We start from the raw sequence: 25,075 nt of genomic DNA, 5'->3' as shown, positions 1-25,075 counted from the left end.
CGATAAAAATCTGGTTAGCAGACGACTAGCATGGGCACGATTTGGAAAATGTTATGTTCTCCTTGTACTCTATGTACATACAAACATATAGGCGAGCTACAACAAAAATGTATGTACGTGATGGAATTAAACATCACAATTTTTTTTTCTTCTTTTGCTAGCAGCAGCATCTACGTTGGTGGTTCAATAGAAACCATTACAACACTTTCTCAACACACACACACGGAGAGAGAAACAGAGAGAGAGAGATAGAGAGAGGTAGATGGGTAGCTTACGATCTCCCAAACGACCATCTTTGCCATTCAGTTTCTTTTTCTTTGAATGGAGCAAAGAAATTCAATTTCATTTTCATCAATTTCTCTGGGGAATAGTATAGTATACTCTGGCATAAATGAGTATCTTAACTCTAGTCAATTGACAAGATTAAAACAGATTAAAACAGCCAAGAGAATCGGCCCAGTCGAAGGTCTACTTCATAGAAATTAACATCGTTTCATATTAATATTTTGTGGATTTTTTCCTAGGCCAAGTGGGAAATATTAACATCTAGTTTTAGTTTCAAGTCTTCATATTCGCGAGCTTAGTTTATAAAATGGTCCTTGATTGTAATGCAGGTTGTGTCCAGGAAGACTCAGTCCAAAGTTCTTATAGCTTGTTTGTTACCAAACTTACTAATTTCCTTTGCTTTTGCCTCTTTTATAGGATCGTGCACGTAATCCCTCGGATCGTCTGTCTTCAACGACAACTTTGACAGTAAATATTGCCGATTCCGATGACTTGGATCCTTCGTTTATCTATCGGGGCTGTGTGCTGCTCGATGGCGCTTGCATTAATCCGGAATACACGGCCTCAGTGCCAGCGGGCTCCTTGCTAGGCGTACTCAATGTCCTGCCCGAACGTATACAAGCCGTGGATCTGGACACGATCAATTCCCGAATACGCTATAGCTTTGCCAGTGGAATGCCTGGAAATTATGCCGATTATTTTGAAATTGATGAGGAGACTGGAGTGTTGAAGCAAACAAAGGCCATAGACACATCCACGGCTAAGAAATATGATATAGTTGTGCGGGCGGAAGAAATATCGCCGGCACCACGAAGATTCACCACAGCCAAACTGACCATAGCTGTGAAGCCTGTCGATGCCAATCCTCCGGTGATATCTTCTTCGGAAATTGATGGTTATGTCGATGAGAATTCACCTATTGGCACAAAGGTACTCGATGCTCAGGGTAAACCAATTTCATTTAGCACCACAGATGCTGATCTTGGCGAGGGAGATCCAAAACCGGATTATATCTATGAGCTAACGACGCCATCGTTCAATGTGACAAGCGAGGGTATTCTGGTGGTGAATGAAGAGAATCTTGATCGTGATCCACCAGCGCCTGGACGTTACAAGTTCCAAGTGGTGGCCCGGGAACCACGCACCAATGCGGCTAGTGCTCCGCTCAGTTTAACCGTACACTTGCGAGATGTCAACGACAATCCACCGAAATTGGCCATGGTGGCGCCCATATCGATAACAGCCGGAGATCAGCAACGTCTAGTGACCCAGGTCAATGCCACCGATAACGATGAGGGCGCAAATGCCGTTGTCACCTACTCCATTTATCACGTATCCAATAATGGGGCACAGAAGTTCATTATTAATGAACAGACGGGTGAAATCGAGACTCATGGCCGTCTATTGGCTGGAGAGCAATACAGCATCACGGTGCAGGCCACCGACATTGGAGGTCTCTCCTCCCAGGCCATTGTTGAGGTCAGTGTGACACCGGGACCAAATACGAAACCTCCACGTTTCGAAAAGGCCATCTATGAGGTGCAAGTTAGCGAAGGTGCTGAGATTAATTCCACTGTCACGGTGGTTCACGCCGACGATCCCGAGAACGATCCCGTTGTGTATTCCATTATCTCAGGCAATGATTTGAGACAATTTGCTGTGGGCCAGGAGAATGGAGTTATCATAGTCATTAGGAAATTGGATCGTGAGAGTCTGACACGTTACCAACTGATCCTGAAGGCAGAGGATAATGGTGGCCTATCCAGCAGCGCCACGGTTAACATCAAGGTGACCGACATCAACGACAAGAATCCCGAATTCGATGAGTCCACACTGCCATATGTATTCCAAGTGGATGAGGGACAATTGGACACCTTTGTCGGGGTTGTCCATGCCACCGATGCGGATGAGGGAATCAATGCAGAGATCACTTATTCCATACCCACGGATATACCCTTTGCCATAAATGGAAAGTCCGGAGAGATACGCACTGCCAAGAAGTTGGACTACGAGAAGCAAAATGAGTACAAGTTTGTGGTAACAGCCAAGGATGGAGCACCCGATGCCCGATTGGGTACGGCCAGTGTGACAGTGATGGTGCGAGACTTGCCTGACGAAGTGCCACGCTTTAGTGACGCACGAATCGATGTTCATATTCCGGAGAATGAGGCCAACTATCTAGTGGCAACTGTGCAAGCTTTTGATCCGGATTCCATGCCAGAGATTACCTATGTTCTGCGTAAGGGCGATGAGGAGCTGTTCAAGGTCTTCCCGAACTCGGGAGAAGTGCGCACCACCAGCAAAGGACTCGATTTTGAGAAGCAACGTCAACATGAACTTATTGTCGGTACCATTGAGAATGATGGAGATGGCCCGGGCGACACCGTACGCTTGGTTGTCCAGGTGGAAGATCGCAACGATGTAGCACCTCGTTTCTTGACCGTTCCCGAGCCGGTGACTGTGAACGACGATCAGCCCATTGGCACGGTTATTGCCACCATGCCGGCCATTGATGCCGATGGCACTTCTCCAGGCAATGTGGTTCGCTATGAGCTAATTGGCCGCGGCAAGGCCTTGAAATATTTCCAAGTTGACCCCGATACCGGTGCTGTGCGTATACGCGATGAGCTGCGCAAGGATGAGGACACGGAATACCAAGTGGACATCAGGGCCTACGATATGGGAGAACCTCAACTCAGCTCGGTGGCCCAACTGCGCGTCGATGTGCGTCACCTGTTGCTGGATCCGAATGGGGAAAGTAAAATCGATGCCAACAAACTGGACAGCGGCCTCGGCATCATGAATCCCGAGACCATCGGTCTGGCATTTAGCGATGACAGCTACACCACCAGTGTCCCGGAGTCGACTAGTGTGAATAGTACACTGAAACTAGTGCAGATAGTCAACGCAAGAAAATCCTCCAAGGATATGGCCATGCCGGCCTTTAAGTGTGAATTCGTACAGGGCAATGAGTTGGGCATGTTCGAACTAATCTCCGAGGATCATGGCTGTGGCATTGTGCTCTTGCAAACATTGGATTTCGAGAATAGGACAACATATACCCTGCAATTACGTCTAGTGTCGCATAGATTTTTCGTGAATCCCCGCAAGGATCATGCCACAGTTAAGATTATTGTGCAAGATGAGAACGATAATGCTCCCGAATTTGTATTTAATCGCCTGCGTGGACGTAAGGATACTTTCTATGCCGTTGTCACCACGGAAATGGATATCGATACAAGCATCCTGCAAGTACGGGCCACTGACCGGGATTCGGGCAAGTTTGGACAAATCCGTTATAAAATATACGATGACGAAGAGGACAACAGCATCAATGAGAATGAGGGATTGGTAAGTGACATTGATTAATATTTAAACTGGATTTTTTTACAACTGTCTACGCTTTTTTAGCCCACCAGTTACTTTGTGATGAGCGAAGATTCCGGCATTCTGCGCACAGCGAAACCTTTTACCAATGATGTTACTTTTCCCATGGTCTTCTATGTGGAGGCTCGAGATAATGCAGAGGCAAATGAGGAAATGGGCTCACACCGAACTAGAGCACGTATTGTGGTCAATCGACTCACTGATCTCAATCGCATGACTTTGGCCTTCTCCGATGCTCCTCCCAGTGATTTGCGTATTCATTACTCTGAGCTGGAGGAATTGCTGCAAGAGAAATCAAATGGTTTAGTCAGCGGAATTGAACGTTTCAGTAGTCGCAAGTTCCTTACGGATAATGGTACCATCATGGAGAATCCGGCGGCCACAGATGTGTGGTTCTACCTCATTGATCCCAAGACAGAGCAGCTACTGAAACGTAACGATAGTGCGGTCCAAGCAGCATTGCTGCAACCAGCAGCTCGGGCGGAACTCAATTTTGCTGCATCGGGAGTGGCACGTGCCACAGCCGAAGGCATCTATGCCCCCATTGAGATGAAGGAGCAGGTTCATAAGGTAATTTACCTGAATGAAGGGAAATAATGCAGGGAAATATAATTAATTAATACAATTTCAGGTCAAGGCCGCCATAGCAATTGACGATGAGGTCTTTCCCTTCACATTGATTGCTATATCCATTATCATACTGGTTCTGGGTACCATTGGCATCATCTACATATGCATCTCCTGGTCCAAGTAAGTTTTAATAGAATTTCTCAAAGTATTCTTGGATCTAACATTTCTCCTTTCATTTAGATACAAAAATTTCAAGCAACGCATGCGCCAGTATTCGACGCCCAGTCCTACGCGTTATGATCCAGTCATTGTTAACTCCCAGGCCTCGAATGCTGGCGATACAGTGACCAACATGAAGGAGTATGAAACCCAAATGCTTGCCATGGCGGTTCCACCCGATGGCGATGATGATCTGCAGTTGGATTTCAGTGCCAAGAATCATGCATTCTCCTTGGATAATGTTAGCTATATAACCCACAAGGAGAACGGTGGCAATGCCAACGGTGGTGCTGGTGGTCAATCCAGTCCATCCCATTCGGATGCCACAACAGCAACCATAGCCACGCTGCGGCGACACAATAATCTGAATAATTTGAATATGAACAATAATAATCTGACAATGAATAATCGACAAAATACCTTCAATCGCACCTTGGAAATGAATACGCGTAACAATGCAAATCCCTTGGGATCACCTCCACCGAATGGCACCCTGACCCTGGGTCGTATCAAGCATCAGAATATCAATCATTACCAGAACGGAGGGTACAAATTGGACACATCGAGTCGCAACAATCTGGCCAATGCCCAGAATAATGCCTACAGCACAATGGGCAGACGCGGCAATACTTTCGGTGGCGTTGGTTTGCTCAATGTCTCCGGCGATAATTCTGGAGGTGGAGATTTGATGACCAATACTCTGGGTCGCAATACCAACCACAATCACAATAATCGCGTCTTTGGCGGTGAGGTTCCCATTACGAATCCACTTTTTCAACGGTAAGAGTTTAACTCCACAAAATTTATATACATATATCTATAATCTCTTTTTTGGTTATCTCCGACAGATCCAATGGAGACAACCACCTGAGCAGCACCAATGAGAATGTTTCGTTTGGCAAACGAGATTATGGTCAAATGGGTTTCTCATATCTAAACGATTTAGATCGATCCGAGGTGGAAACGACCACGGAGCTATAATCTAACCTCCGATCCACATGACAAATCGGTGTATATAAATATGTACTAAAATTAATCTCTATTTAGCTGCCAATTTTTTGTACGTTTCTAATAGTTTAAGTGCAGTTGCCATTATTGAATTCAGAACTGTAAATATTTGACTTTAGGGGAATTAATATCGGAAGCATTTAAAAAACTGATTAGATTAATTGATAATTGTGCATTAATTTAACACAAAACAAAACCCAACTGCAGTCATTAAATTGTAAGTAATCAATCGAATCAGATTTAGATTAATTATAAGTGAGCCGTGTGAGATGATAAAAGTCATCATTATTATTATTTAGTATGGAAATGCCATTAGCAAAAATTTGATAAGATTGTTAAACTTAGGTAAAAAATATCTTGGCATTCGCGTATATTAAACAAAAAAATTAATGGAAATACATTTTAAACATTAATTGATAACTGTAAATAACGATAGTGCAAGAGATATTTGAATGCATCTTAAGATGTTTTAATAAAAAACTGCTTATGTTATTATAATAGAATTTACGGATTTAACTAATTTACATATTGACTAACACAATCTAATCGTCTAACTTGATTTGGTATTTATTAGAATCTCTATATATGAGACTTCCCTTCCATTTTCACCATTTGTCTTAAACCATCTTTGTTGTCATCGATATATTGCATGCTTCCCGGTGTGTGTTTCTTGTCCTCCTCCTCCTCTTTCTTGATCACCGATGATGACTGTTGGTCCTCTTCTTCTGTCTCAGATTCGCATTTCTATGGGTTTTGAAGGGGAAGTAAGATCAGTGAGACAATTGCAAATATAAATGTTGTTACAGTTAGTAGGTTTAATGATTGATTGATGGATTGATTGATTGATTGAAGTGGATGAATCTCTCTAGTCAAGCAGCGCATCGAACCAAGGCAATTCCTCCATGCCCTCGAGTATCTTCAAGACCTCACTGACACTACTTGTAGTTTCATTTAATTGAAAACTTTGATCTGGATTTGGAATTGGGCATACGCCACTTGAGCCGGATGCAGCCTCATTTAAAATATTTGGATATAGAGCATTTGGATCTTGATTCTCAACAAAGTCGACGACATCGGAATATAGATTTGGAACTGGCACTGCATTGGAATCTTGACTCTCACTCGTATTATAGTCAACTATGTCAAAGAGATTTGAAATTGGCATTGCGTTGGAATATTGATCATTATCATTAAGTTCTACATCGGTGAAGAGACTTGAAAACGGCATTGCATTGGATTCTTGATACTCTGCATTCTCTATATTGGAATAGGGATTGGAAACTGGCATTGCATTCGGATCTTGATTCTCGGTATCCTCTATATCGGTATACGGACTGATGGGCATATCAGCGTAGGGACTATCAATAGACATAGCATTCGAATCCCCATTTTCAATATCGCCAAAATCGAAATTCGTGCCATTGTCTAGATTATGATTATCCCCAAGCTCCAGGCCCAGTTCACTGTCTTCAATGTCCAATAAGAAAGTGCAATCATCATCTAAAGATTTGGCCAAATCCTCGGCCGTGCACACATCAAAATCAAATAAGCCACCTGGCAGGTCGAAGAGGGGGCTCTCCATACGATCAACTAACGGCATCATCTCGGAATCGGAATTATTGTCGTCATCGACAACAAAACCATCCACACCACCAACATCACCACGTACATCACAACCATGCCCAGTTGCGAAAATGCTTTCTAACGGCTGTGTGGTCGGCTTTTCATAAAACTAGGGAATGGAGAGACGTCGAACATTTATTCAAATAGTGTTCTATCTTAAGCTCTTGTTCATTGATCATCACAATAATACGGCAAATGTACGTACTAAAGAGTTTTGCGTTTGTGTGTTGTTTCATTTTGTTTTTTTTTGTTTGTTTTTTTTTGTTTTTTACCTTAACTACTCTTTTATGAGTACTAGCGATCTACTGACTATTCTATGCGATTTATATATTTAGTATATATATATATATATATATGTGTGTAGAGTGGTGTGGCTGAAGCATTATTTTTGTTTTAAGCATAATCACAACATTTGTTCGATATATTATGGGATCGTGCAAGTGGTTGTGGTTGTGGATGTGGGGGGTGGTGTGTGTGTGTGTGTTAGACATGTGGTAGTGGTAGTATTAGGCTCAGCCTTCAACTCTTAACGCACCTTTTGTATATACTGGCGTTTAGCCGTCGCCACACTTAAATGTAGGACACAAGTAGAATCCTCCAAAATGCTGGCCACGGGCTCTTGGCACACAACACCGCTGCGCTCCACCCCACAGGCTCGGAAGAGCACCTGACGCTTGTCTTCCAGTATATGTTTGCGACAATGCTTACAACAAGGCAATGTACGCTCTCCACACTTGACACCGCCCTCAGTGAAAACACATTTGGGTGTGCTGCTCGATTTCTGAATGAGTACTGTGTCCCTTTGCCGCTTCTCCTTCAATTTCTTATGTAGCACTGCCTCCACACCCTGGCGGCGATGATAGCTGTTTAAGGCCTTCAATTGGTCATAAAGTTGTCGCTCATGTGGCGTTTCCTTAAGCTGGTCATGAATGCTAGCTGCAAAGCAAAACAATAAACATATCAATCAACACATATATATTTTAGGTGAGTAACCTACAGTAGGTCTCCCTTTCCTTGCGTATTTCGTGGAGATATTTGCGTCGACGTTGTTTTAGAACTTGCTGCAAATGGGTAAACTGCTCCATGTACAGTCCCCTGAGTTTAATTAACTTTGATTCACCAATGCGAACAGCTTCGGCACGAGTGTAGACACCAGCATGCCTTAAGAAAACAGATTTTGTCAATTTGAATTCAACTACCATTAAATTTCTCTGACAAACTTACTTGAGGGGATCATCATCTTCGGAATCCACACTTTCGTAATCGGATTCATAAAATTCCAAATCTTTGGCTGTATTTCTTAGACATGGTGGATCTTCATCTTGGCTAGAGCTATCCGAAGCATAATCCAATATACGGGGACGTTTACGCACATTGCTCACAATATGACCAATGCTGTTGCGATGGTCCTGATTAACTGCACGCAATAGACAGAATTATATTATTCATCTTTAATACAAGTTGGTTTGGCTACTTACCAAATGGCACAACATACGGCGACACCACATCGATTTCATCATCATCAGGTTCTGGTTTCGGCAAGTCGGGTTTGATATCATCCACATTAACATGGTGGGCGAGATTGTTGAGGAGCGTCTCATTTGTCTCAACACGACTCCGGAGACGACCAACGGACAAGTGGGTCTTCTGTAGCTGTGTCTGGCGATTGTGCTCAAAGCACAGGGTGGTCATTATTTGTTCTTTCTTGTTGTCAAACTTGGCCACAGCGTTTAAGCATTTCCTTCCATTCGAATACACATGGGAGCATTGACGGTAATTGCCACGGGGATCCCGCAATATATGACGGATGCAATAGTCAGACCCTTCAATGCGCATTTGGCTACACTCGTAGCTTGGATTGGCGCAGTATTTGATCTTGGCCAGCTCGTTATGGATTTGGTCGCGTAGCTGCTGTTCCTTATCCGGGTTGCACGGTGCGCCTGACATCCGGCTGCATTGCCGCATTTGGTTCGGCGAAAAACTAGACATTGCGTTTGCTTTTCTATGCTCTTTTTTTTAATATTTTAATTTCTTTGCGATTTATGTAAATTTTCAACAATTCGGAGGCGTGCTTGTGTTTAGCGCGGCGACTTCGATTAAATTCGCCCCGACGCCAATTCGCCCAGTGTTGCCGAATCAGACAATTTGTAGCTAGATTTGGCTACTTTTAAAGGCTGATTGTTACAACAAAATTAACACAGTTATTAGCTACAAGTCCAGTTATGTTATTCACTTAGCCAAAATAAAAGCGAACTAATGGCTTTAATTTTTATTTTTTTCAGTATACTGCGTTTATTTCAAGTGCACGAAATGATACCACATTAGATTAATAGAGTTGGATTTTTTTTTTAATTAAACACTGTTTGATTTTAGCTACATTTTTAAACAATTTGGGAGCAAGTCAACTGTTTCTTGAAAAATTTCGGCAACACTGACTGTCAACTTCGGAGATAGCGATGGCAAATTGACCGATAACTTTGCGTACTCGATAATGCGTTGACAGGCTCACAATGAGTTACTTGCGATTGAATTGCACTCATCGGTTCGCCGCTAGCACCATTTGTTCGACTCATCGTTCGGAGTTGTACTCATTGGTTCGACGTTGGTACCATTTTATATTTATAAGCGCGCAATTTAAGCTAAATTTCTTAGATTTTCTGTTGTCAAGTAGGCGGAGGAAAATGTTTGATCAATAAACACATTTCCAAAACAAAATAGATTTAAAGAAATTGTAAAAATGGAACAAAAACGAAAGAGTCTTTTAGAAAAATACAATATACCATTGTCTCACCTGGACTTTGGATATGTGAAGAATTGCGGAAATGCTCGCGAAATGGAAAAAATTGTTAATATTCTGCGTTCCGGCGAGGAAGGCTTTTATCCGGATCTAACTCGCTGTGCCGAGGATAAGTTAAAGGAATTGAAGCCAAACAGCCAATTATTTCGCTACGAAGAGCCAATACAAAGAAGCGAATTCCTCGACAGAAAAGAATTGAAGCCCATTTATGTGAGTAGATGAATAATAAATAAACAAAGCTCTGATTATTTCCTCTCTGTATAAAGGATTGGACCCATGACATCAAATCAAAGGATAGTACTCTAAATGAAATGAAAGAGGATATTCGTACCTTAAAAGCGAATCTTCCTCCCATGCGGACACCAAGCAAAATAGACACAGACAAATCAGCTACAGATGCGGATACGGCAAAACCGATGCCGAACCCGTCCGTGCCAACAGCGAAAGCTACGAAATCATCTGAAAATCGTATTAAATCCACCGACTATAATAAATGGGACAAATACGATCCTGATGTAGAGATATTACGTATGGATTTGGATGAAGAACGAGCCAAGGAAGAAGCAGAGCAAAAAAACGCAAAGAACGTGGCTCCGCCCAAGAAGGCGGTCGACAAGACTGATGAAAACGAACGCCTTAAGGAACGGCTTATGTCTCGGCTCGAGCAACTCAGCAAGCTGGAGCGGGATCATTTAGCAGAAAAGTATGATAAATGTATTCGTCTGGGCCCATAATTCACTTATTCGAACTCTTCCACAGGCATCGATTGCGCGGTAATGAATACTTTAAGAGCAAGGAGTACAAAAGTGCCATATTGGAATACAGCCAGGCTATAATCTATGATCCAGAGAATGCCAGCCGCTCCTACAACAATCGAGCCATATCACGTATGTAGAATGAGTCCATCTTAACGTCCATTTAACTTTATAATTGCTTCCAAGATCAGATTTAAAAGTCAAGAATTATCTGGCAGCTATTTCGGACTGTGAAGCTTGCCTAGAGATTGAACCGGATAATATAAAGGCTCTGCTTCGTCTAGCCGATGCCAACTATGGTCAAGGAAGACGTCGAGAGGTGAGGGTTTAAATTACGACTGTTTTTTATGACTAATTGTAAGATATTTTTTCCAAAAAGTCGCACGATGTATATCAGCGAGTGCTGCAGTTGGATCCTAGCAATGCCTGTGCCTTGAAATCTCTGGAAGAACTGCACAAGCAACTAGGAGAAATAGCCCCAGCCAATGCCACACGTTTGGTCATTGAGGAACTTCCTCCAGAGGTGAAGCCAAAGCCCAAAGCGAACCCCAAGGCAAGTCCAAAAGTGGTGGAGCCAAAAGCTACTAAACCAACCAAAGACTATGATCTAGCTGAGTTGGTGAAACCAAATCGCATGGTGAAAAATAAAATCCTTAATGCCTCTGATGCTCTTGTTGGCAAAGAATCAATCAAACAAAAACAAGGTCCAATCCAGGAACTCACCGATGCAGACTCTTCTCCATCCATGCTCCGCATGCCTCTGGCCAATAAGCGTATTGATAACAACAAAATTCTCATCGAAGAGCTTTAATGAAGTAAAATGGAATATAATTGAAATGAAATGAATAAACTCGCATTATTTGGTTCACTCCAACAGCTTCTTAACATAACGTCCCACCACAAGGAATGGGCGCGATTCATAAGTCTTCTTAGTCTCCATGGTGATCTCAACTTGATCGCCATTCAAACGATTAATAAGGGTCACACAAATATCGGCAGCCTTGACACCTGCGTGATAGGTCACCGATGCAAACATCGTGGCCTCCATTTCAATGTTGCGTATGCCCAGTCCATGGCATCTCTTAAGGAATGACATCTTGGCGTTCTCATCGTACTCACAGATGGCACCATCAATTCGTCCCTGACCTAAAGTAAAATACGAAAGAGAAAGCATAGAACTGGAGTAAGTGTTACTTCTGAGAATTCTCATTCACATTCCCACCTTCATAGAAACAGTCCGTGGACATTGTGTTGCCACTTATAATCTGGAAATCATCATCGGCGCTTGCACCATATGCCACAATATCCTTGATAACATTCTCAGGAAATCTAGCTGGTCGCACCACGCGTTCACCAAGTATGAACTGCAATAAAAAGAAATCCACTTGAACCCAAGTGCCTCCAAGTGTGGCAACTTCTAGTTACGACTTACGATCTCATGTTCGTTGCGTAGCAATCCATTGTAGGCATTCTTGGTCACCACCACGGTGCCAGGTGGCACACCTATACCTCCGCATGTTCCCACGCGTATGAAAACAGGATCCTCGCACTTGGCATACTTGACCAGCTTGAGCAACTCGTGCAGCACCACACTGAATGTGGATGAGCCCACCCCGTGGCTAGCACAAAGAATGGGACCAACTTTAAACAGTGCATAGCGATGGCCCGATTCACTCAAATCCACAATATCGCTATCTTTCTTTTTGATTTTCAATAGATCTCGCAAATGAAGAGCCAGTTCATACATTCGACTCTTGGTGCCACCCGCGCAAACAACCTAAAGAGAAAATTTATAGAGTATTCAATGTAGGGTAATTTGTAATCTGATTCATTCCTAGGAAAAGCAACCGCAAGGCGCCTTTATTTATCTCTATTTATCACGTTTGCATAAAGCTAAAAACAGATGTGATTGCAATACTGATTTATGGTTCATTTTCTACTTTAATTGTTTTTAATCTCTTAAAGTTTACTGTAAATAATTCGAATTGCCGTTTTTATAGCGCGCTTGTTTACAAAATAATTCATCTTATTTTGTATTTTCATAAAATGGGGATTCCCATCTATAAAATAGTATTCTTGATTGTGCATCAATTGCATTTCCACTTACTCTGACATCGCCAAATTGCTTTTGAAAATCGCTGGTGTCCTTGGTGTTGGGCACATTGATATTCAGATGATACAAATAGTCCGAATTCATAGCATTCAAGTGAGGATTCTTCAGTTCAACACTATAATTCCAAAATATATATAAACATATATATGTATGTAAGAGAAAGGTGATTTCGTTTACATACCTTTTTGCCATCTTTAAATTCTTTTCCGAACTGCAAAATATAATTACATGGATATAGTATTAATTGATAAAGAAGTTTGTTGAACTGTTTGGGGTTGGTTTTATGTTACTTTAATCTGTCGGATGTTAATCAATGATAAAGTGTAATTATTATATTTCTTTTAACTGATCGAACTCAAAAAAAAGTTCCTACTTAAAAAACAAATAGTTGAGGTAAAGTATAAATTTACAGAATAACAATTAATAGACATGAAATAAACAAGCATAACTAAAAGACATAAATTTACAAATACTAAAAAATGTAGATAGGATTCACACGTTTGTTTTAAACTTAAAAAAAAAACCTGTGCCTTGGCAACAATCTTATCAGTAACTATCTATCAGCATATACAATATATGTACGTATACCTATAAATTTCACATTCATTGAAATCATTCAATTTCTTCACTTTTGTTATGAATGAAGATCGGCTTCGCTTTAAATGAATGTAAATAACTATTTATAAACAAAATCGAATCATTTCTTCAGATATTGAAATATCTTTGTTGATGATCTGTTTACTAATTGGAATATGCCGATCCTCAGATACAATAGTCGGAAGGTATTTACATGATACACAACATTGAAATAAAACTATTTCATCAAATTCCATCAGCCAGTAATCAGCATTGATAAATATTGTCAGCTGAATATATAGCTGTCACTATTAAATATAATATAGATATGTTTTTTAAAACATATTAATAGAACACACACAAACTACATACATATGTACTTATACACACATACACAAACCTTACTATTTAGTAGAAAATTCACGTATTATTAGTCTGCGATGCGATCACTTCGAATGCTCCCGATGAACTGAATGCTCATTTTCTTGTTATGCCGGTCTCTGGTTATACTATATGGACAACATATATAGGTTTATGATAATACTACTCAGGATTTGCAGCACGTTTGCCCACAAGTTCTTAAGTTGTAAATATTTACCATGGACGCTAAGTTAGCGCCATCTGTTGGCTGATAGTAACGCCAAGGTGAGCAGGCAAATTCTTCATCCAATTGGAAGATGAAATGTTAATCTAAATTAGTAAACACGAATTTTAGATACCCTTGAAGTCCTTATTATTATGTAAATTTCCATGCGATTGTGAAATAATATTATCCTTAAAAAAAGAAGCCAAGCTGAAGCAACAAAAAACAATTGAAATACATTTTGTTTTATTGTTATTATTTCATTCATTTGCCATTCGCATTTTTCTGTTTTTTTTTTATACATTTACCATTTTACAATATAACTTGTATGTTTTTTAATAGTCAAGTGCTTTCATTTTTTTGTCACATATAATTTAATTTTCAGCATTTGGTTTTTTTTTTAATTTGTGTTCTTTTTTTTCTTTAATGGATCCGAATGTGAAGAGTAACTGTAGTTTAGGTTAATGCTTTACCGTTAGCAACATTAATTAACATTGACATTTAACAAATGTTTTAGAATTACAATTATAATCAAATAGAGAATAAGTTGCGAAAATGTTCAAGTTTCAATCATTATATAATTATTGTTTTATATATTGTTATTTTGTTTTTTGGTTTTTTTTCTTTTTTTATATTATATATGTATGTATTTATGTATATATGCAACATAACAATTAACAATTAGTTCATATTGAGAATAAGTTACACATAATTCCATCGAGAAGAGAACCACAATTAGTTATACATTTAACTAATTCATTTGGTTTAACACTTTTGTCAATATAATGTTAGATATTTGTGTCTTTATTTTGTTTTAGATTTAAATTAACTAATGAGGTTGAGGATTCAAAAATAAAACTAAGGAACTTATGATGATCTAAACTAAGGAATGTTGAAACACCGTTTTGTATACTTTTTAAAGAGAAACACAGAAAAAGAGAGAAAGGATCTCTACTCATGGGCCTGAGACTCCTGTTGGACAAGCTTGAAGCGTCTGGGGGACTTAATGGATCCCTGATGACCAAACAGCGACTTCAGTTGACCATGCTGGGCCAATATCTTACGTATGTAGCGTGACACAAGTATCTGAGGACGTTGCTGCCACTCGTGCATCACTTCCTTGGGGGCATTGACCTGATCGCCATTGAGACGATTCAACAGAGCCACACACACAACAGCTGCCTTAATGCCAGCATGGTGGGTCAGGGCCGCAAAGATTGTGCTCTCCATTTCAATATTGACCACGCCGTGCTCCTGCAGTTTCTCCAAGTAGGCCATCTTGTCGTTCTCACTGAACTCACAGAAGGCTCCATCCAGGCGGCCCTGACCCTCGTAGAAATCATTTGTGCACAGAGTCTTGCCAATGATTGTGTCATACGGATCATCGGCACTGGACAAAGATTTGAGTTCACGTGCCAGTTTCTTGTCCAACTTGGCCGGCCGATGAATAGTTTGGCCAAGAATTGTCTGCCAAGAGATAGAGAGTGAGGAAACTAGTTAATAGCTGCTTCCATTTAAATAAGATTCTACTTACAAATTCATGTGAATTGCGCAGTTGACCATCCAAAGCATCCTCAGTGATAATCACAGTGCCGCCTTCCACTCCAATGCCTCCGCATGTGCCAATTCGGATAAAGACGGGATCCTTGCACTTGGCATGGTACATCAGCTTAATCATCTCGTGCATCAGAATGCTAACCGAGGGTGTGCCCATGCCATGACTAACACAAAGCACCGGGCCAACTTTGTACATTGAATAGCGATAGGAGTAAGCGCTAATATCCTGCAATTGAGTTCCAGCTGGTAGCTTATAGCCAATATCCTCCATAATGAAATGGGCGAAATTCTCCATACGCTTTGGTGTACCGCCCATGCAAACAAACTAGAAAATCAAACAAGACGCAAAGTTCAATGTCAATTTGAATGAAGTGAATGAATTGGTTTTCTTTATCAAGGCCATTTATAATCTTATCGATCCATCTGGCATACATATATAATTAAATTAAGTCGTTTCAACTGGTTTAAGCTCACCCACTAGGTCTGATAACAGAAATCAGTTGACTAGACCACTTTTCTCTCAATTAAGTTAAAAATCAAATATTCATTAAGTGTTATGAATACCTGATTAGCTACTAAACTAAGCGCATAGTATATACTATAGAATTCTTATCTTATTACCTTAACATCTCCAAACATTTCGACTAAATCGTGACTCTCACTTCCCAGCGCCAAGTGATATAGAATATCTTGATCCATTAGCTCAATATTGGAGTTACGCAATTTGACAGTCCCATCGGAGTATCTAAAAGATAAAGAAATAATTCATAATAATTATTGATGAGTCAATTGAAATGTCTTAACTAGTTTTAAGATCATAATTATTCATCCTTTTGCTAGTGTATGAGAAAAAGCAGTTGGAAGATACTTTCGGATTTCAAAATTTAGTATCAAATGAGTTTCCAGAATCCAACCACTGAGAAATGCCCTAATGGGGCCTCTTTGTTTTTGTTTATTATGCTTATAATAATATTTACTATATTTCTAATGTCAAGTTCAAGTTCAATTGATAATGCAAATTCCGGCAACAAGAATCTACAGTCATAATCTAATTTAAAGCCAGTCAGCTAACCGCTATCGGAATGAAAATTGTGTTTACTTTTGGAGGGAAAGTGTATAAGAAATACTTAAAATGATTGTGCAAGCATATTAGGAAAGAGAAATCAAAAAAATAAATGAAAAATGCATTGGATTGATTTTAACATGACTTTTCTACACTGATAAGATAACAGATTTCTAGGTAAAAAATTGCTGCTGTTTTTTCTAAATTAGTTTCTTACAGTTTCACAAACATAATTCCAGTTCAAGCTGGTTTTTGAGAAAGAGAAGCAAATATGTTGTGTAATGATGATCGAACGTTTTCTAAATCATACATCACTCTGGCGGCTTCGGGTTTCGCCAACCTAATCAAATATGCAAAGAGAACAGACCGACTGTTCTATGGCCAATGACCCAATGAAAATTGATGACTGTCATGAAATCAGACTATTTTTATTTGGACCCCCCTACATGATTTCATGATAATGACTGATATTGTATAATAATCATTATCAAGTGCGTCAGAATAAAGCAAAGAGGGGAAAAAACCATTCGAACAAAACAAAATAGAAAAGGCCACAAAAATATAACCCTGATGAAAGAAATTACAATTTGATTTCGAAATTTTCGGGTGAATTTCTACCAAGACAACTAACTTCTTATCACATGAAACCCAAGCAAGTTAGGTGGCCTGACACACCCACCGGAAAAAAGATACATAAATATTTGCTCAAGTGCTAACACTTTTTGATTAATTTACTGTTTGTCTTTGCCTTGAGTGTGGCAGGTTTTGCTGTGGTTGTTTTGCTTTGGCGATACAAGATTTCAATTTCAGCTAACCGCAATTGCATATAGATGACTCACAGTTGGGAATCGAATTGCGGGCAGCCCGCCAAAAGAGGCGGCTAGATGCAACAACAACCCTAGAAAGATGAACAGCTGCAATTTGAATGCAAACTCGAACCGGTTTCTCGTCCTTACCGCGTTATCCTGTGCACATAGGCATCTTCCTCTTCGTTCTCCTTCAAAGGCGAGCTATGACCACGGTCATAATGGGCCTTAAAATCATGCGCTTCATTTGACGTTATAGTAGGTGGCATTTTGATGGATGATGTCAGCGAATGTCCTCGAAATAAATATGTCCTTTTTGTCCTAATCACCACAGGAACGAGCTCACTAACAAACCAACAAACGAAACACAAATCTCTCCAATGTCGCGCACAAGAAGAAACAAACAAACAAAACAACCAACTAAAACGATTTGTACACGTCAACGTTCCGAGCGAAACTAAAAAATTTCTGTACATTTGGCCGGCTCTTATATAGGCTGCCTCCTCCGGCGTCTAACAGTTTAACATCCACCGCTGTTAACAGGAATTGCTATACAGGGTGCCTAGAAAAATTCGCGGCCCATAAACTAGAAGAAACTATATAAATTACACTACCTGATACCTTATAAATATTTATATACATATTTTGTAGATATTTAGAAGTTAACAATCTGAGAGATCTAACTTTTGAAAAGATCGTTGAAATTGGAATATGTAATATGGATTTAGTTTTTTTGAATACTTATAATTTGTAAATTTTTTCTTTAAACTTTAAAAGGCTAAACATATTTATTGTATTATAACTTTCTTAATGGAACCTCAAAAACAAAGCACCTAAACCTAATACCATGCGCCAAAAAAATAAAAAAAAGGTATATTAAAGTCGACAAAATAAAGTAACAAAAATGGGGAAACTGTTCCAACGCCCTATACTACATATATGTATGTAAATCTATGAATATTTATATTCATGATTCATGATTGATGATCAGCATCCACAGCCGACTCGATCTAGCTGCATATGTCCGTCTGTATGAACAGCTAGATCTCGGAGACTATGAGAGCTAGAGCTACCAAATTTGGTATATAGAATCTTGTAGTATTTACGTAGAACAAGTTTGTTTAAAATTTTGTCCTACAATATTTGCAATGTCTCAACAAAGCTAGGCAAGAAGATCTACTCTCTTCATACATTCTCTCTATTTTGCCTTCTATACATATATATGTATTTATACTTCTTTTGAGAGAGAGAGAGACTCTGTATAACTGATAACATAACGGAAGTTCAAATGGCACTATGCTACGCAGTTTATTTGAATATTACATATATATGTATATTTATATAAAATGTAGCCCCACCCCCTCTCGAGGTAAATTCAAAATAAATTGCACATTAAAATGATGTAATCAAAATCATGTCTTATGTTACAAGGTCATAGGTCCAAGTGCCAGCCCCTGCCTAATTCCTCGCCACCCACCCGCCACCCTCTCGGCCATTAATCAGACTGATTAGATTTACTTTTGCTAGTCAAGTGCAATTTATTACAGTTGCACTTTCAACTGGATTGCGCAGCATAACAATTTTGCGTAATTTACAAGGCACAAGCTGAGCTCGCTCTTTCAATGCAGATAGAAATATTCAATTATTATTATTATTATTGTCACAGGGTGCTCCGAATATGTAGAAAAAAAAACAGCTGCTCTAATTGCCGGTCCGGTTGGTTTTATTCATGAAATATGCAAATCATTTGTGGAATATTTGTGAGGCGTATTTTGAACAGGTTATTTGAATTTTTGTTGGTGTTAATTTGTTTCGTTTCGATTCGTTTTTGCATTTTTCAACTCTGATATTTGGCAAAAATGGAGAAATAGAAACAATTCGAATTCAAAATCATTTGCATAACACGATTAAAAATTTGTGCAAAATCATAAAAATTAATTGTTACATAACTCTTAAAATTTCAAGTAAAAACGGTTAAAAAATTTGCATACAATTCTTTGTGACGTCAAAATTGGCCACCCTTTATTATAGACTTAGTCATTTCTGAATGATTTAAGATGATTGGTAAATCTTTTTTAAACATGGTCAGGAATTTTCACTGCAACTGACAGAGGCCAAGAGAGCCCTCTTTTTGTGGCAGGTCTGCGTCATAGTCTTGCGTTTGTTTTCTTTAGCCAAGTCATCAAATCTAAAAACACGTTAGCGAAAGACAATCAAAAGAAGAATACAATATATACAATGAGTGGGCACCTACAAATGTCTACATACAAATATATATATACACATATATGTACATATATATGGTGTATATAAAGAAAAGAAGAAGTAAAACAATAAAAAAAAACTGGCAAAGAGCGCAAAAGCACAAACAACTGAAACAAAAAGGGGCTCGACTTTGTCTGTGCTGCTGCCGCTGAATGGGAATAGCGACGGGTAAATAATAATACATTATTTCGCTCTCTCTCTCTCTCTCTCTCTCTCTTTCTCAGCTATCTAACCACACACCTACATACATACATTAGAGTGGACATTCATTGTAGGCACAACTAACTAACAAACAGGATATCTCAAAACTTTGTTAGTTTCTCACAGCAAAATAAAATATATTTTTTCACTCTTTTATATTTCCATTTTTATGTAGATTACATTGTCAAATATATTAATAAAAAATTTATAAAATCGCCAACAGGTCGCATACGTAATATCAATACAAAACTTTTAGGAGGTTTTCCAACCTTACGCTGTTGCAGTTAGGGATAGAAAGGATATCATAATTGTCCAATTAACGAAAATTCAATTCAATTCTTCCAATTCAACCAAAATTGTTTGAATTTTTCATAAATTTCTTAGACTTTAAGCCAAAATCTTAAATTGATAACGTTTTGATTTTAACAAATTTCAAAAAGCTTTTTAAAACTTTTGATTTCTTATAAATTTTGGAAACGCCATGATATTCTTATGGCTATGCATCTTATAGATCTTAACCGATTCGAATTACATATATTCTTTTTAATAAGTTGAATTGGAAACATTTCTTACATAAGTCTTTAAATTGAAAATGTTTACATTATCTTTAGGTCTGGAAACTTTATATCAAAGGTATTAGCAAAAAGCTCTACAAGTTCTCCAATAAGTCTTCAATAAGTTATATTTTTCAAAATACCATTCCACTCTGCTGTTTATTAGAAATTAGATGTATTGATCCATTTTGTCCATCCTAATATACATATGTATACATACTTTATGTATGCAACTACGTGACACAGCTGGCTGAGCTATGTAAAGCAATGATTTTTTGAGGTCGCCTTTATAAGCCAACCGAAAGCACTTGAATTAAGCAGCTATTCGTAATTAACTTGGCCAACTCTTTGTAATTATCGTTTGCTCAGTTCATTGAATGCCAAACAAACTACATTTTTACGTAAATGAACAAAAGCTAAATGAAATTTCAACATAAAATCAGTCTATATGGGCTAAAGGTTATTGGTGGTTTTATTATCTGAGATGCAAAAGATAAGTACATAACATGAAATTTATACAGCCTATTGGCCAAAAGATAAATGCTTTTAATGTACTCAAATGTGTATCAATTGGAGAGTCCATTAAATACCTTTCACATGCGTTTTATATTGGCAAAACGCTTTAACTAAGTAAATGTAAGTTTCTATAGCTGACAACTGTCAATGGCAGCAACAAATGTCAATGCCACGCCCCTTTTTGGCACTTGTGATGACTCTTCAGTTGGGTGAACTTAGACACTAATGGACGATACGGCCCATTGTTTGGAACTGTTGATATGCACTTTAAGTCGAGTATGCCGTGTGTCCTCTGTGTGGAAATCCACTTAAGTGCAAGAAAAGCAATTTCTTTCTTGGCCTTGCTCGAGCGAGCAGAATGATAAGAGCATAAAAAAAATAACAACAACAACAACAGCAACAAGAACATTTGATAGACCTGAGTTAAGTCTTGAGACATTTGTCATGTGTTTTTTTTCTTTACACGTTTCATTTTACTTGATGCGAATCATAAATCAAACGTATTTAAAGGATTTTATTCTGAATGATGTTGAAGATTTTCCGCCACGCTAACAAACTAAAGCCTTTGCATAAGGTAAACAAGTGCAAAGGGGAAAATAATAATTACATTTTCCTTACTCTCTCTTTGTTAATTGCTTTTGATTATGAAAGCCACTTGAAGGACATTTTATCTCTAACCAGACGCAACGCAAATGCAGCTAGGGCAAAATGAGAAATGCAAATGAAGATGACGAGATGAAAGTACTTTGAAAAGAAAGCAAAAGTCAGGTCCCTGGTCGGTGTCACCACACAGCTTAATCGGATTCATCCCAAATTGCATTACTCACGCATGACTTCAGCGAAATTGAGGAACAAACAGCATAAAAAAAGCACAAGGACTAAGCTTATCAACAATGTTATACACTTTATAACGAGGCTTATAACCAACTTGTCTAAGTAGTCAGATAAAATTAACTGAACTCTTAGAAAAGGGTATAACAAGTCTGGGAATCAGGTCATAAATACGTGGGTGAAATGCATAATAATACAATATATATGTATATATGTTTTTATTCCTCAATCGATAATTGGGTCTTTATTGTTTTCATTTGGTAGTTTGTCTGTTGCCAATATTGTCATACTCATCGCTACTGTTGCCCACACTGCGTATGAGCAATGGCTTTTGTTATTCGATGCCTGTGCGTGGGCTGAGTGTGATAAGCAAAAGCTAAAGAGTATTAGAGTGGCCCGTTTTGGGTGGGAGAATTTAATTATAGATGCATACGCAATACGTCCTTGACATCGGCCTCAATTGGGCCAATTAATTATAGCCAATTTGTGTTATTTGTGGTTATTATTATTAGATTATGATGCATCAACAAAAGCAAACTGTAAACTCAAAATTAGTAAAGAGATAGATAGAATTTAAGTAGCGAATGATAAGATTAATATGCATATTCTTCGATTATTATCGTCTATATTTTTGAGCAGAATATCTAATTTCTATAAAAGCCCTTTTTGAGCCTTAGGCAAAAGTTTTAATTACTTTTGCAGCTGACTAAAAGTTTGCTTAAAGTTTTACGGTCTTTTTCGTTGAAATAAACTTTGAAAACAATATTGTTGCTGTTGTTCTTCTTAAGAGTTAAATTTAAGTTAAAACTGCGATTTAAAATCATTCCTTTGACTTACTCATCGATTTCCTCCTCAGACAGGGAATGACTATTACCAGTTAGCAGCGACATTTTCTTCTGGGGTTGGCTCTGAAAAAAATAAGAAACACAAACGAAAACTTAACTCAATTTCAATGAATTTAAATTGAAAATATGAATAATTTAAGTAGCATTTCCATGATACCCTGTAAATGCTGTGTGGCATTTATGTTACTGTCATTGCTTCAATTTAATATAACATTTTCATTTTTCCATTAAATACTAGGTATATCGAAAATAGACGAAAATTCTGATGTGAAAATTGCCAGCACGTTTTAAATGTAAAGCCTATTTTCAGAACCCACTAAGTACATTTAAATGCCAGGCACACGCTTGGCACTGAAGGTGCCTGACATAGACCATAAGGGGGCTTGGGGGAGGTGGAATGGAATGAGTTTTGTTTTGGATGAGCAAGGCAAAGAAAGGTGAATGGATGGAAACTCAACGAAATGCTCACAATGCGCGTTTTGACAGATTCTAATTAAAAAAGCGACGGCAAACGTCACGTGCTCGCCATCAATGCGCACTGGTGGGTGTATGAGTGTGTGTGTGTATGTGTGCGTATGTACGTTTGCTCTAGGGAGGGTCAAGTGTGAAACAGCAAACACACAGGATACGAGTCCTTGAAACGCTAGCATAAAGACCAAAAATGCAGTTGTGATTTATTTAGCGGCTTATCCGCTGGCATTTTGTGCGGAATAAATAGAACACGTCCCACGACAATGCGCCAAAAGATATGCTATGCTTCTATCAAGTGCTTTTCAGTGTCTAACTTTTTTTTTGGTTTTTTATCGTTTTCTCATTTTTCGTGTTTTTTTTATGGCCAAAGTTCAAGGCTTGGTCAAAAAATAAGCCAGGCCACACAGAAAGGCCGCTAAAAGTTCACCACAGAATGGACTAGCCTAAGGGCCAAGTTTACAAAAGTTTGTTTACTTTTTGTTTTATCAAAATATTTGCTCAAGAGCTTATTATAAATGTTGACAAATTAAAATGTTTTTGTCTCCACAAACAAAAATATCTAAAAATTAAACAAAAAAACAACTATTTTCTAAATCCTTAAGAGATTAACTTGTAATTGAAAAAAACATACAAAAACAAATGTCTCTATAAATCACAAAGGAATTACTCAGTTGCTAGTAAATTTAAGTTCCTTTATGTTTTGCTACAAGTTTAATAATTCAAATACACTTGCCCTAAGAAACCTTTTCCGTTTATTCTTATCCTAAATCTTTAAAGGGTTCTTCTTTACCTTGACTTCTGTTACCATGACTTTAGAGTGCTTGAAAAGGTAATTTATTACAAAAATATAATAAAATCCTCTAGTTTAAATTTCGATTAATTCTTGACATATCCTTAAAGGACTCATGTTGACTTTTATTGTGGTATAATAACGACTCGTCTATCGTTTACCACCATTGAGATTAAATTCCACACAATTCTTTTATGTTTAGTTGAGAAATGCTAAGTCCTTTGATCCAATCATAAACTTCGTGCTCCTATTTTGCATTTTTTATCCTAGACAAAGGCTTGTTTAGTCTACATTTTGTTTTGCATACATCTGCATGCTGACCCATTAAAAGAAGTCTAGCCTTGAAGGCGTTTGCTGAACCGTTTCAATGAGCAGCAAATGGAGGAATGGCTGTGGAAATGATAAATACGGATGATGATGATGATGATGGTGATGATGATGATGATGATGATGATGATGATGATGATGGTGGTGGTGATGATGATTATGCAGTTTCAACACACTATCAAATCAAGTTTTTCAATTACAGCGACATTTCTTAGGACGAATGTGTATCCTGCGACAGCATATCTAAGAAAACTCAGACATTTATATTGATTTTCTGTCCGAATATAAAAGGTTAATCAAAACAACAAGAATTGTAATGGAAAACCCGTCGAGGGTAACCATTTGCTAGGACTTACGTAAAAAGTTGAAGTTGTAGATGAAAGGATGTAAGGATTGGGGGTAACTGCAACGGATATGTTGTTAGACCAGCAGAAAAGTAAAAGAATTCCACAAGGTTTTTATTGGTTTTTACGTTGGTGTTTGTCTTTTTGTTGTGTTATCACGTTATATAGTTTGGTTGTTTATTTGTTTATCTACGGGTATGACTGGCACGTGAATCGAAAAGGAACTTTCTTTCTCTCTCTCTGTCTCTCTCTCTTACTCTCTTGTAATGGCGCGAAAGTTATATACACACACAGGAGAGCTTAAGTGCTACGTCTACCAGAGCTGCGCGTGGTTCAACACCAACTGAATGACTAACTGACGAAGAGGAGTCCCAACAGTGAACTGTATTGTGTGTGGCCTCTGCCAGCAGCAGCAGCAGCTGCTGCTGTTACTCTCGGCATATATTTGAGTCAACTTTCCACAGGAAATTCACTCAAAAAGCAAACAATTTGCCCACTGACTCAGCGAATTGTTTAAATTGCCAAGCAAAAGCCAAAAACATACCATGCCATATATTTAATTATGCTGTCCAAAAAACGGAAGGGGAAT

The 25,075-nt window shown here is 38.6% G+C and overlaps 5 protein-coding genes across 7 annotated transcripts in view; 2 read left to right on the top strand and 3 right to left on the bottom strand.

Moving 5' to 3' along the window:
* Nucleotides 1–5,972, top strand: part of LOC6647170 (cadherin-99C) — a 35,815-nt gene extending 29,843 nt beyond the window's left edge. Inside the window, exons 8-12 of the mRNA XM_002069645.3 lie at nt 703–3,636; nt 3,697–4,242; nt 4,304–4,422; nt 4,483–5,241; nt 5,310–5,972. Coding sequence (XP_002069681.1) covers nt 703–3,636; nt 3,697–4,242; nt 4,304–4,422; nt 4,483–5,241; nt 5,310–5,442 — 4,491 coding nt within the window. The 3' untranslated portion in view covers nt 5,443–5,972. The remainder of the gene's footprint in view (nt 1–702; nt 3,637–3,696; nt 4,243–4,303; nt 4,423–4,482; nt 5,242–5,309) is intronic.
* On the bottom strand, nt 5,913–9,535 carry LOC6647708 (KAT8 regulatory NSL complex subunit 2). 2 transcript variants are annotated; one of them, XM_023178368.2, is made up of 6 exons: nt 8,571–9,535; nt 8,317–8,509; nt 8,090–8,253; nt 7,628–8,028; nt 6,274–7,201; nt 6,147–6,213 (listed from the first exon to the last, which is right to left on the bottom strand). In XM_023178368.2, exons 1-5 carry the CDS (start codon nt 9,079–9,081, stop codon nt 6,335–6,337), a joined length of 2,136 nt encoding a protein of 711 aa, XP_023034136.1. In that variant the 5' UTR covers nt 9,082–9,535; the 3' UTR covers nt 6,147–6,213; nt 6,274–6,334. The 2 variants fall into 2 exon arrangements, with proteins under 2 accessions (XP_002069682.3, XP_023034136.1); XM_002069646.4 differs by lacking the exon at nt 6,274–7,201 and having other exon boundaries at nt 5,913–6,213; nt 8,571–9,528.
* A 182-nt stretch (nt 9,536–9,717) lies between these two features.
* LOC6647709 (sperm-associated antigen 1) lies at nt 9,718–11,512 on the top strand. The gene is made up of 5 exons (XM_002069647.3): nt 9,718–10,099; nt 10,156–10,592; nt 10,649–10,776; nt 10,836–10,963; nt 11,024–11,512. The coding sequence occupies exons 1-5, from the start codon at nt 9,830–9,832 to the stop codon at nt 11,453–11,455; spliced, it is 1,395 nt and encodes a 464-aa protein (XP_002069683.1). The 5' UTR covers nt 9,718–9,829; the 3' UTR covers nt 11,456–11,512.
* LOC6647710 (uridine phosphorylase 1) lies at nt 11,436–13,838 on the bottom strand. Its single transcript, XM_002069648.3, has 6 exons — nt 13,734–13,838; nt 12,939–12,968; nt 12,752–12,872; nt 12,077–12,421; nt 11,867–12,008; nt 11,436–11,790 (listed from the first exon to the last, which is right to left on the bottom strand). Exons 2-6 carry the CDS (start codon nt 12,947–12,949, stop codon nt 11,510–11,512), a joined length of 900 nt encoding a protein of 299 aa, XP_002069684.1. The 5' UTR covers nt 12,950–12,968; nt 13,734–13,838; the 3' UTR covers nt 11,436–11,509.
* An 861-nt stretch (nt 13,839–14,699) lies between these two features.
* LOC6647711 (uridine phosphorylase 1) lies at nt 14,700–24,817 on the bottom strand. 2 transcript variants are annotated; one of them, XM_015177357.3, is made up of 5 exons: nt 24,499–24,817; nt 22,547–22,617; nt 16,095–16,218; nt 15,451–15,798; nt 14,700–15,383 (listed from the first exon to the last, which is right to left on the bottom strand). In XM_015177357.3, exons 2-5 carry the CDS (start codon nt 22,597–22,599, stop codon nt 14,868–14,870), a joined length of 1,041 nt encoding a protein of 346 aa, XP_015032843.1. In that variant the 5' UTR covers nt 22,600–22,617; nt 24,499–24,817; the 3' UTR covers nt 14,700–14,867. The 2 variants fall into 2 exon arrangements, with proteins under 2 accessions (XP_015032843.1, XP_002069685.1); XM_002069649.4 differs by lacking the exons at nt 22,547–22,617; nt 24,499–24,817 and adding an exon at nt 17,493–17,760.
* Nucleotides 24,818–25,075: the final 258 nt, after the last annotated feature.

The sequence above is a fragment of the Drosophila willistoni genome, chromosome 3R, assembly GCF_018902025.1.
Source record: "Drosophila willistoni isolate 14030-0811.24 chromosome 3R, UCI_dwil_1.1, whole genome shotgun sequence".
Taxonomy (NCBI): Eukaryota; Metazoa; Arthropoda; class Insecta; order Diptera; family Drosophilidae; genus Drosophila; species Drosophila willistoni.
The sequence above is the reverse complement of the archived record's forward strand: the minus strand, read 5'-3'. Positions and strand labels throughout refer to the sequence as shown.

Coding starts and splice junctions, on each gene's coding strand:
- LOC6647708 (XM_023178368.2), bottom strand. CDS start 9,081: ATGTCTAGTTTTTCGCCGAACCAAATGCGGCAATGCAGCCGGATGTCA. Junction 8,510..8,570: donor GCCGTATGTTGTGCCATTTG/GTAAGTAGCCAA, acceptor TATTGCGTGCAG/TTAATCAGGACCATCGCAAC. Junction 8,254..8,316: donor GAAGATGATGATCCCCTCAA/GTAAGTTTGTCA, acceptor TGTTTTCTTAAG/GCATGCTGGTGTCTACACTC.
- LOC6647710 (XM_002069648.3), bottom strand. Junction 12,422..12,751: donor AGCAATTTGGCGATGTCAGA/GTAAGTGGAAAT, acceptor TTTTCTCTTTAG/GTTGTTTGCGCGGGTGGCAC. Junction 11,791..11,866: donor CACGGACTGTTTCTATGAAG/GTGGGAATGTGA, acceptor ATTTTACTTTAG/GTCAGGGACGAATTGATGGT.
- LOC6647709 (XM_002069647.3), top strand. CDS start 9,830: ATGGAACAAAAACGAAAGAGTCTTTTAGAAAAATACAATATACCATTG. Junction 10,593..10,648: donor CGGGATCATTTAGCAGAAAA/GTATGATAAATG, acceptor ACTCTTCCACAG/GCATCGATTGCGCGGTAATG. Junction 10,777..10,835: donor CAACAATCGAGCCATATCAC/GTATGTAGAATG, acceptor TTCCAAGATCAG/ATTTAAAAGTCAAGAATTAT.
- LOC6647711 (XM_002069649.4), bottom strand. CDS start 17,611: ATGCCACCTACTATAACGTCAAATGAAGCGCATGATTTTAAGGCCCAT. Junction 16,219..17,492: donor TATGTGCACAGGATAACGCG/GTAAGGACGAGA, acceptor TTTATCTTTTAG/ATACTCCGATGGGACTGTCA. Junction 15,384..15,450: donor TGCGCAATTCACATGAATTT/GTAAGTAGAATC, acceptor ATCTCTTGGCAG/ACAATTCTTGGCCAAACTAT.